This window comes from Anser brachyrhynchus (assembly GCF_964034855.1).
Source record: "Anser brachyrhynchus genome assembly, chromosome: 1".
Classification (NCBI taxonomy): domain Eukaryota; kingdom Metazoa; phylum Chordata; class Aves; order Anseriformes; family Anatidae; genus Anser; species Anser brachyrhynchus.
This window is the reverse complement of record NC_137694.1, coordinates 24,518,616-24,530,759: the sequence shown is the minus strand read 5'-3', so window position 1 is coordinate 24,530,759 and position 12,144 is coordinate 24,518,616. Positions and strand designations below refer to the sequence as shown.

Below are 12,144 nucleotides of genomic sequence, written 5' to 3'. Positions count from 1 at the left end.
ATAAAATGTAACATATTTGCAAATGTAGTTTGCACTAGACTTGTGCAGTGGCTGTTCTTGATCAGATATTTTCTTAGGAAAGGAATTCCGTAGATCTCATCTATTCTGACTTTACTAAAGCATTTGATACGGTGCCTCATGGGAAGACTACCAGTTAAGCCGACAAAAATGAGGATTAAAAAAGAAACCGTGTGTTGGATAAAGAAGCTCCCTCAAGAGAAAGGCTATGGATAGTGTTGAGAAAGAGCAAAGAAAGGTTTCTTGAGGAGTTCCTTGAGGATCCACTGTAGGACTGAGCTTCTTTAATATTTCCACCAATGACTTCAGAATGAAGACTTTAAGAGTGTGCTGATAACAATGTTGTAAAACACTGGGAGTAGAGAGCAGGGTCAAAATGCAGTAACAGAAAAATTGGAGAACACCGAAGAATGTGAAAGAAAAACAAAATATAATACTTTAAGAGGAAGGGCAATGCACTTGACAAATGAACAGCAGTAAACATTTGCTATAACTCAGCAGTTGGAAATGATCAGCCTCTAAAGACTGGATTGTATTAACTTTTCACAGAACAGCTGTGTGCCACAAGCCTGATATGGACAGGAAAACACCAGCATTTCTCAAATATATTACATTAAGCATTTATGGTTGTATGGGGCTTATGTGGCAAGGGTTTGGCAGCGAGGGGGCTGCAGGGGTGGCCCCTGTGAGCAGAACCCAGCAGCTGCCCTGTGTTAGATCAGAGCCAGCTCCAGTTGGCTCCAAAAGGGACCTGCTGCTGGCCAGAGCCGAGCCAGGGAGCGATGTTGGTTGGGCCTCTGGGAGGGCAGATTTAAGGAAGGGAAAGAACTTCTGTGCAACAGCAGATGGGAGGGAGGAGTGAGAAAAAATGAGAGAACCAGCCCTGCAGACACCAAGGTCAGTGAAGAGGGAGGGGGAAAATGTGCTCCAGGAGCCCTGCAGCCCATGGAGAGGCCGATAGTGGAGCAGGCTGTCCCCCTGCAGCCCATGAGTCCCACATGGAGCAGATCTCCATGCTGCAGCCTGTGGAGGAGCCATCGGTGGAGCAGGTGGATGTGACCTGGAGGAGGCTGTGGCCTGTGGAGAAGCCCTGTGGGAAGCAGACTATAGGCCAGAGCTGCACCTGTGGAGAGGAGCCCACACAGGAGCAGGTCTGTCAAGAGCTGCCACTCATCCAGGATACGTACTGGAGCAGTTTGCTCCTGACGGACAGACTGGATAGTACCGACCCATATTGGAGCAGTTCTGGAAGAGCTGCTACCTGTGGGAAACCCCCGCAGGATCGGTTTGGGAAAGACGGTATCCTGTGGGAGGGACCCCACGTGGAGTAGGGGAAGAGAATAAGAGTGAAGGAGTAGCATGGTGGAGCTTAGCTAGCCATTAGTGTGCAACCACACCATACTGGTGTAGATTGAGAACTGTGAAAGGCATTTCATGGACATGACTTTGCACAGCCACCAATGTTCAAGAAGGCTCAATTCAAACTTTAATAGAGAAAGGCTTCTAAGATGATAAAACTAAGGAACAAAAGACTAAAAGATAATGAAAGGCTATTAAAAAGTAAGTTGTGTAAGTATAAAACAATTGTCTAAACACATCATAGAGTAAGGAGGGATTGGATATGAAGCTAATGAAGGGAGGAACTATCTGAGATAAAGGCTAAGGGTAGTGTGCTAAAAATAGGTAGTAACTTGACTGTAAGGTGATTCCTAACTTACAGAGCAAGAAGGACTTGAAATGGCCTTAACATGGTTGAAGCAGGGGGCAGAAAAGGGGAAGAAATATGGAACAAAGAACAGCTCAGCCCAGCTGTTAAAGCAGGATTTGGGTACATTTATGAAGGAGGTATCAGGATGAAGCCCTAACGGTCCACAGGTTCCTTTCCAGACCTTTGTTCCAACACTGAAATCAGGAATATTTGATTGTATTCTCATATTTCCATTTTAGTTGCACAACAGAGACCAAGAAGGTGCTATGCAGCTGTGCAACTCATTCGTTTTTGTTTGTTCAGTGAAATGAACATGCATGGAGAGCTTTAATCAAGTCCTCTCCAGGTACAATGACTCTCTCCACTTGTCTTCTCAATTTCAATAATGTTTGTAGTGTTCTTCTTTTTAAGTCAGACAGATCCTTCTGAGCCTTGAGGGCATTTACATACTACCCTTTCCTTTAGAAACTTGTATGTAATGAGTATGTTAACGATCAGTGTCCTTTAAAAAAAAGCAACTGTTGAGTTGCTCCTGACCCTCTATTGTATGGAGTTAACAGTTATTCAGCCTTTGGCAGTCTGTCTGAGAGAAAGAAATATTGGGATGACAACTGTGATTTGTCTTTGAGCAATTGCACACTACACAGTAACTATTTGCCCTGATTTTAATTGAATTTATTCTCATTCCTTTTATTAAAACTTACTGGCAGAAGGAGCCCGGTATATATATTCAGTTACCATAGACTTTTAAAAATAATGAGTTCAAAGACAATTACCTAATAATTCACGTTTACAATCTGTCTGTCGCCTCAAAAGTGAGGTGTATCTACCAACAACGATAGATACTGACCTGTTCGCTTCACAGACATTTACCACTTTAATCCCTAACCCAGGCCCTTTTTTACTCCACAGAGAAGTAATGCCCTTGTGCTGAAAAATGTGTTTACATGTGAGGTTCTACCACTTCTCTTAGGCAATGACAGCAGCACTTGCAGAGTCCATTTCTCCTCATCCATTCAGATTTCAAATTAATGTAATTGGGGAAAAATTGTTTCTGAGAAGGAATAAAGTATTTTATTACTGTGTGTTTGTTAATGGGTGTGTATAAAATGCAAATAAACACATGATTTCTGTATAAGTAAGCTGATGTTTTATGAAGAAGAGAAAACAGGTGAGGGAGGCATGCAAATTTCTCTAAGCTATTCATTGGAAGCTATACAACATTCATCTGAAGTATTTGGCTCTGGTCTCGGCATCCAGCAGACCAAGTTACGTTCACCATAATCTATTGGGAGAGATAACTCAAGTTAAATATTGAGTAAGACTAGAAAATGTATGTCATACACAAAATGATCTAAAAAGTACTTTCAGGTAGTGGTCTCAATGGCAGCATGTGCTGAAATGAAAACAGTTTATACTTAAAAAGAGATATTCACATATTGATGCCATGATCATCTTCTTGACAAATTATAAACCCTTGCTGCAAACTACAAGGGCATTACATGAGAGTTCTTAGACATAGTTCAAAATTATAATAGTAGGTTTGCTGCTGTTCTCTCCATAATGGCAATTATACTGACTGAACAGATTAGCTACTCCATGAGAATTTCAGCTGTACATGTCATAAGGAATGACATGCTGAACCTTGTATAATTGTCACTGCAAATGTAATTTTTATTGAAAAAAGCTCTTCTATATTCATAATAGTACAACTACATGGGAGTGCTAAATAAAATGTCATCCTGACTGCAAACAAATCCTGTTGATACAAGTGCTGCTTATACTACTGCGTCTGCCATTAAGAAAGTAACCGCCGTCTTCTGGGAAAGCATTCAGAGTCTTGTTCAATTGAGACTGTGAAAATGAGAGCGCTTGGGGAACAGACCTGGGAACCTGGCAACCACACTGCTGAGAAAGGATTCTCGCAACGAAAAGAATTTGCATCTTCACCTCTGTATTACCCAACAAGGACACTCTTGCAATTCAAGATTCTCTATACAGTATCCAGCGTACAAGTTAAAAGGTAAATAATAATTATCAAGAAATAGTTTTCCTTATTTTCCACAACAATACAATACATGGTTCTAGGGCTAAGCATGCTGTACATCAAGCTCATGATGAAATCTATAGTGCAGCTGGTGACACCAATAGGAACAGGATTTGGCTCTGTTGGCCAGCCTAAAATATGAATGATGCCCAAGATCAAATTTTATTTGGATTCCGTCCAACTACTTCACCTTTTACACCAGATAAATTGGTTCAATGCAACATTAAATTCTCATGCAACACAGTCTGTTTACTTCTTTCAATAAAATTAATTTTTTGGAGTGGTCTCATTAATTTTCACCTGTATTTTAGTCAGAAACAGAATTTAACTAAGCAATTAAATTATAAATACAACCTCCAAACCTCTAGCTTCACCTAACTCATGAAGTAAATTTCCATTTACTCACTGTATGCCATAGGCTTTGCTATCCTAGAATCTTAAGAACACGGCAATAGTTCCTCTCAAAGCATGCTTAAAACTAATGTAAAATGACTGCAAATAGGAACAGTCTTTTTTCTTTTTTTTTTTTTTCCCTGTGTTTGTATGTCATCTGTGCTTAATGGTTTGTGATTCTGATGTAATGGGCTTGAGAAAAAATAAGAATAGCAAATGTGTGGGAAACAAAGATTTCTACTTGAGGTGATACATGTTATACAGAAGTGTACAACTGAGGTTTTGGAGCACAAAGGTCATAGGAGACAAACTCTAAACTCAGTTTCCTCATTTCACAAATTCAACACTTCCTAAATTTCTCATTTGAAGAGATATTTTCTTCAACTATATGAGTAGAAGTACTACCTGGAATATTTGTGCTATCTAGCTGTAGGTATCTTAAACAGTAAGGAAACTTTCTTAGGGTGCATTCGTATTTGATGACATGAAATACGTCCTTTCTCAGAGAAATTCTTGAAGGTGCCTCCAAGTGCTCTGGATCACTTGCTTCAAGATCCTCTCCCTGTTGATCGGAGAAGGTCAGGAGATCATCTGCTTGTCAGGCACCTAAAGCTGGTACTGTCATGTGAGCTCATCTGAACTTATTCTAATCAGCTGTGGCAGAAATGCCCATACAACTACTTTTTTTTTTTTTTTTTTTTTTTTTTTTGCAACTCTGAATACAGCACTTCTATTTCCAGGGCATTGAAAGCTTTCTAATGAAAATCATGAAAATCATTGGAAGTCTTGGGAATCATTGATTATTTGGAATCTTCAGTTATGAACATAACTTTTAAAAATATAGTCTTTATAATTTGCTAGCATTTTCTGCTTGCTTACTGGCTAAGTAAGCTGTTCCTCTTACAGAGAAGGGGAAAGTGAAAAATGGACTTTCTTTCTCCCTTCAGGCCCCTCAATGTCAAGGAGCTCCATTTTGAACTACCTGGATGCAACCTTTAAAGTCATCACCCGAGTTGGTCTCTCTGGACAGAAAATGAATGTATTCATGAGAAAACTAACAACTCTTTGCCACAGCTGTGGCTGAAACCCCACAAAGTATTATAATCAGGATACTGTTGCATCTGTGTGTAGATCTTTAAAAAAGGTAAGACAAAGTAGCGTGTGCATCTATTCCATTCCGTTCCAATCCATTCCATTCCAACGTGCATATATATGTACAATCCCTCATATATCCATATAGCCACTACTCAGCCACATGTTTGAGTAGCCATTACTATTTGGTCACCATGTAGACAATACTTCAGCTATGCTCTTTTTTGATCATTTGGTTAATTATTTGGATACAAGCACTCAATAAACTCTCTACATTACTGTAGAATATATGCCATATCAGATTCAAGAAATCTGAAACACAAAGAACTACCACACTCTCAAACCTCATCTGTAACTAGAAAAAGAAACTTATTACAAAACACACCCATATCAGAGAGATGGAAAACAAACCTTATGAAATTAGTTCTCTTATCAAGATCTTCATTTTGGATTAACAGCTGAACTTCTCTGCATCACTTTGTTACAACTCTTTCACAGAAACTACAATTGTTTCAATATTCCAAAATATACAGAATAATAAAATTATCTGAATTGCTAATAAATATACACATCATAGTTAAGCACTGGTACAAATGAGTAACACAGGGACTATACTGTACCGACAAAATTAATTTTAAGGCTTGCTTATGTTCTGGTCAATATCTTGGTATTGATGCAGATGCAACACACCAACACACCAAATCACATGCAGACATGCACACAAACAGTAATCACCTGAGTCCTTTTCTGCCGTTGCTAAATATAAAACAAAACAAGCAAAACAAAAACAAAAAAAAAAGAAAAGGAAAAAAATCATTGTAGAAATACAACTACTTTAATTTCATCAGAGTAGAATAAATACCAAAGAGTTAAAGACTTCTTAAAATTTTGAGAACAGCAGTGACAGTCCTGACTGTGGCAGAAACGCCAATACCACTGCATTGTCTTCTCTCCTTTTTGTCTCCTCAAATTCAATTTGAGGAATAAGTAATTAACGCAAATATAGGCATTAATTACTTCAAGAGAAGAACACCATTTCAGTGCACAGGATAAAATAATGCTCCCATAAACCTAAAGGGAATGGATGAAAACTATTACATTTATATTGGTAAAAATGTAGAATATTTATAATAACCTCAGTATAGAAATAGACAAATACAGGTCTCATTGCAACTGAGGACCAATGTGTTTAATTTTCTGATGTTATGGCGTTGGAGCCCTTCACTTTCAAACAGTACTCTACTTATTCTCAGAAAAAGTACTTTATCTCTCTTGATGTAATAGACTTCTATAGGCAATTATCTATTGTGCTTTGGGCTTACAATTACTTGAGTATAAATCTACTTATAGAAACCTAGTTGTATTTCAGCCAAAAGAAAATAAATTCAAAAAGAAATTTGCAAGTCAATATATGCCATGGAGTTGACTTCAGTTTTATATGGCATTCTGCTTACAGCAGTATTACTAGTATGCATATTTTAAAGGGCAGAATTTGATGTTCACAGTGAACTGCCAACATTTTCTAGGATTTAGTTAAAAATCCTGAACAAAGATGTATTTACTTCATTGTAAAAACCTTTCCCAATCCAATTTAGTGTCAGAGCGTTTATATATCTTTTGCAAACTTTTGTAATTTTTAAAAAACTATTTCCATTTTTATACCCATTATTTCAACAGGTTTGCTAAGAGACTAATATTGAGCATCAAAAAATCCTTCTTATGAATACAGGAAGATAAAAACTAAGGGAAATCATATTTTTGCTTTCTTGTTTTCCAGAACAGATTTAATATTCATCTTTCTTTCTTTAACACAACATGATATCATAATTAATTATGATAAACTGGTTACTAAGATGGTTTCATGTTGTTACTCCCATGATATAATACTGGTTGCTATAGTGATGAGATGGGTTTTTTTTGTTAATCACTTCTGAGATTGGTTAAATCATGCTTTTCAGAGAATTTGAACAGAAATGGAAAAAGGAAAAAAAGCTGACTTTATAATATTGCTAGACATATGAGGCTTCTTCATTTTGTTGTTATGATAACTATTTCTTCTGGTGTATTTCTAGAAATATATGCTATGAAAAATCCTTCCTCACCATATAAAAAACAGATTTTTAAAGCAGAAGTCATCATTTATTTTCATGCTAATTGACAGTACCTCCAAAGAAACACTTATATAGATGCACACACATGGTTTTCTTCTTCTGAATATATCTGTACACATATAGCTTTCTGTGCTTTATGGAGAGTAACAGCTGTGCCTTTAACAAAGCATGCCACTATTCTGACTTCATTTTTGTTCTACATAAGGTTTACTTACTTCTGTACAATACTAAAATGATATTGTGTTTCCTAGCCAATTTTTTAGTATGATCTTAAATTAATTTCAATGTATATGTTCCAGAACATATGTAAATTCCAGAAAAACTACTGATTACCATAAAATCTAGCGTTTTGTCCCATTAGTTCATTCAGGAAATGAAGATGCAATTAAAGTTTTAATCATCAGATTATTTTCATACATCTGAAAACACAATGGCAAAAATAAATGACACTTATCTGTCTGCCTTATAAATACATCAGAAAGGCATCTACATCCAGAGTTTTCAAGTTTCAAGGTACTGTTACTGCTGATAAAGAAACAATTTCCTGTCAGTAGTTTAATTACTAGAAATAGTTAGAGAAATAAAAAATAATCCATAAACAACCTTTTAGATTTGTGGAAAACTCAAAAGTAAGAACAAAGGGCAACTTAAATTAAGAAGTCCTGGTCTTCCATTCAAACAGGGTCCCAGGAGGCATATTAAAGCCAATGAATAGGAAAAAGCTCCATAGTTCACCAGCTGAGATTTTAATGAGACATTTCCCCTTGCTGTGGAAGGGGTTTGTTCAGGAAAGGCAAAAGGCTGCTCACAGAATATTCAGTTAATAGGCATTGTTGGCTTTTACAGCCACTTTGGCAGTTGATTGCTGTACTAACCTTCTATTTTGGCATATTCTGTAAGTCGAGTGTAATTGATCAAGGCAGCCTTCTCCAGACATTTTCTGACCACTTTCTTCACCTCTTCTGCTGGTATGGGAGTGGCAATATCTTTCATTAAAACCTGTACCAGAGACAATTATACCACTTGGTTACACTCATTACTTAATACTCAGTGGAAAAGGATAGAAGTATCCTAATGTTACTTCAGATGTGATAATAATTAAAGGAAGAAATGAAAAAGGAAATATTTCAGCTGGTAGAACTTGATATTTGTCTTTAAAGATTTCTGTTGAACACTATATTTACACTCTATACAAGATACTGCAAGATACCTCTACAGTTTGGCATCTTGCAACATGCCAATCAGTTTTCATTTGGGTGACACCAAGAACAGTATAACAAGAGCATTCCTTGCGTGGTTTGGATCATGGTACCCACAGAACATGTGGATGTGAAAATTTGCTTTGTTCTCACCTGTGGAAAAGCTTCCACCATTGTATACCATTGATTCTTCAACAGCGTAAAGGAGAAACTATGTACTGTGCCATCAGAAGTAGCTCATACTGATTGCTTTTCTTCCTTATTTAAGTCTTTCAAATTTAGCACATCCTTGTGAAACATCACACAATCATAGAATCATAGGATGGTTTGGGTTGCAAGGGACCTTAAAGATCATCTAATTCCAACCTCCCTGCCATGGGCAGGGACACCTCCCACTAGACCAGGTTGCTCAAAGCCCCATCCAACCTGGCCTTGAACACGTCCAGGGATGGGGCATCCACAGCTTCTCTGGGCAGCCTGTTCCTGTGCCTTGCCACCCTCTGAGTAAAGAATTTCCTCCTTATATCTAATCTAAATCTACCCTCCTTTAGTTTAAAGCCATTACCCCTTGTCCTATCTCTACATTCCCGACAAAGAGTCAGGAGTGAGTCCAGCTTTCCTGTAGCTTTCCTGTACCTTTAGGTACTGGATGGCCTCAATAAGGTCTCCCAGAGCTTCTCTTCTCCAGGCTGAACAATCCCAACTCTCTCAGCCTGTCTTCATAGGAGGTTCTTCATGGACCTCTAACAGGTCCATGTCCTTCTTATATTGGGGGCCTCAGAGCTAATCACAGTACTCCAGGTGGGGTCTCAAAAGAGCTGAGCAGAGGGGGAGAATGCTTTCTAAGACAGAATCTCTATTTGTGGTGAGTTCTGCAGAGCTAAATGGCTGTCTCTTCCCAGGACCAGACCTCACTGACTTTAGTAGAGATATACAGAGTGGGACCTAAGCTTTTTTTTTTTTTTTTCCTTCTTTTTTCTTTTTTTTTTTTTCCCCATTCATACACTCTTCAGGCTCCTACTGATAGTCCTCTGAAATCCCTGTTGGAATTTTAAATTCTCTTACCCCTGAGAAGGCAGAGATGCTTTTACCATTAAAAGGCCTTCTCCCTTTCAGTCAGTAAAAGAGGATTTGCTGTCAAGGGCTTTACATTGCTAACTGCCCATGACAGTTTTATTGCACATAGCTTTTTTTTTTTTTTTTCCTTAAATTGACTCAGACTACATATTTATAGAAGATTATTTGGATTATATAAATGCTTTTTAATTTTATGTATCAGTACTGACAACATCAGTGGCAAGGAAGTTGTAGACAGCAGGAAAGAGGGGCTGTAGAGTAGACTTGTACTACTTTACAGATAATGCTGGGTAATCATTCAATTTTAAAGAAAGAGTCACTACCATGGTTTAAAGTGAAATTCCAGGAAATTTGTCCTACAGAGAACAATTGTTTGCCTCTGTGGAAAACATTGAGAAAAACAAAACAAAACAAAACAAAAACAAACAAAAAACCCACCTTCCAGTGAACAACTAAAACCAGTAGTAGAATACTAAAGAAGAATCAAGTCAACTTTCAGTGGCCTGAAGGCAAAAGAAAAATGCAGGCTTAATATTCAGGCAGAATTTAAAGTATATTGACAAACTTACCCTTTCAAGTAATGAAAGTGTGGCTTTTAAAGCTCCTTCAGGTCGTCCAAAAGGGAAACAGTATCTTTAAAAAAAAGAGAGAGAGAAAATGGTAAGAATTTACTTTGAGATATGTGTACAAAACTCACATTAAATTATTTTAATATCATACTCCCATAGGCAAAGTTCTAGTGAAAGCAGATGATCTCTTCACTAGTCTGCCATGGAAAATATATATACTATAACAGCATCAGCCCACCAGCAGCTCAGGCCTTAATATAGAAAAAATACAAAGGGAAAAAAGCATTGCATGCACTTTCTCAACTACGAAGGATAATTAATAGTCTCTGACGAGCTTAATTTTCATCTTCCTGGAAAGAGGTACTATTTCTCATGCAATAATAACAGTGACATGACAGTGAAGCAACACTCTGTATATTATCTTTTAGCTTTAATATTGGATTAATATAAGAATAAAATATCTGATATTTAAGTTTTTAGAGATATATTGGAGCAAAAACTTGTGCAGATATTCTATAATGTTTCCTATTTTACTATAAATAGTTTGGAAAAGCATTTTGTGTTATTTTTAATTTTATCAGCTAGGACTTAAAACATACCTACTTCTGTCTCCACACTTCCAATAACATATAACATGTAAATTAAAAAAGTGATCCCATTCTTAGCTTTGTTTTTAATTTTTGTCTGCTGAATGAACCAATAGATCAGCTCAATGAGACTCTAGAGCTAAAGTAATAGTAGCCTCTCCTAATCCTGTCTATAAAATCTTGTGGGATATCCCCAATTGGAAAAGGGATTTCTTTGCTGAGATTATTTTTCTCTTATTATTACTCAACGGTGGCCTCATGTTCTAATATTTTCCAACAGTAAAATATTTTCTAATGATAAAAGGATTCAGACCAGTGAATTTTAGATATGCCTTTTGGTCAGCCAAAATAAAGCCCTGTAAATGAGGTCAAAAAAGGATTTCCAGCTGAGAGAATTTCAGTATTTGCTTTGCCTCATTCTCTTTCTATCCTACAGTAGTGCTAACAACTCTTGGGGACCTGTTAACAAATTAGGAAAGCAGATTTAAGGCCCCTTAGGCTTTAAGTCATCTTAAAACAGAACAAATCCTTAGTTGTTTTGACTCTTCCTTTCTTTTCTATAATCCTTGACTTGTCTTTCCCATGGTTTATTCTTACTAACCCGGAATGGTAGTTTTTGAATAAAGGTCACTCATTCTTTGATTATACTTAATATTTCAAACCAGCGTATGTTCTGCAATGTAAACAGCATAAAAAGTTTCCAAAATCCACACAGTTTAAAGTTGAAAATGCAGACTGAAGACCTGGGGGTTGTTCAATATCCGTGAGTACGACATGGGCAGACAGCTTTTATGTGCAATTGGTACAAAGAGCTTCTGACAGGGAAGAGTTGTTTTCTCAAGATAAGAAGCTCAGAGAAAAGGAAACGGTCACAGTTGATGCCTAAAGGGTCACTCTGAGCAGTCCTACCTCCAGCATTACAGCCTTTTACTGGGTACAGAGGTATTGGTCCTCAGGAGATACTTGTGTGTGTTAATTACTTAGGGAAGAATAGAGAAGGAGCAGGACTCATGTTCTACATTACTACCAACAACATATAGAAGCGAAGAAGGAATACTCCAGAGACTAAATTCACACAGCCAGGCAAGAGGTTAAGTCCAAGACAGCCATGGCAGCTTTCTCTGAAATAGTGGCTCTTCCACATTTGATGCCCGAGAGGCAGGCAGGGATCTGGAATCTCAGTGGGTAGAAAAGATGACAGAGAGAAGTTAAGTACCTCAAGGACTGGGAAATATTTAAGTAAGGAACCACCAGCACAGGATGGGCAGGCTCCATCTTAATCACCATGGAGCCAGGCTGATGGCAACGAAAATTAAAAAGTCACAAGACAGTATTAAAACTGG

The 12,144-nt window shown here is 37.5% G+C and overlaps 1 protein-coding gene across 15 annotated transcripts in view; it reads right to left on the bottom strand.

The window, feature by feature from the left end:
- The window catches only part of CADPS2 (calcium dependent secretion activator 2), a 315,444-nt gene that overhangs the window by 74,366 nt on the left and 228,934 nt on the right, over window positions 1-12,144 (bottom strand). For 9 of the 15 annotated variants that reach the window (XM_080575606.1, XM_080575607.1, XM_080575605.1 and 6 more), the window contains 3 exons: window positions 10,215-10,278; window positions 8,245-8,368; window positions 5,994-6,014 (listed from right to left, as the gene is read on the bottom strand). In XM_080575606.1, the coding sequence (XP_080431732.1) occupies window positions 5,994-6,014; window positions 8,245-8,368; window positions 10,215-10,278 (209 nt within the window). The remainder of the gene's footprint in view (window positions 1-5,993; window positions 6,015-8,244; window positions 8,369-10,214; window positions 10,279-12,144) is intronic. The other 6 variants (XM_080575612.1, XM_080575614.1, XM_080575615.1 and 3 more) reach the window with 1 other exon arrangement.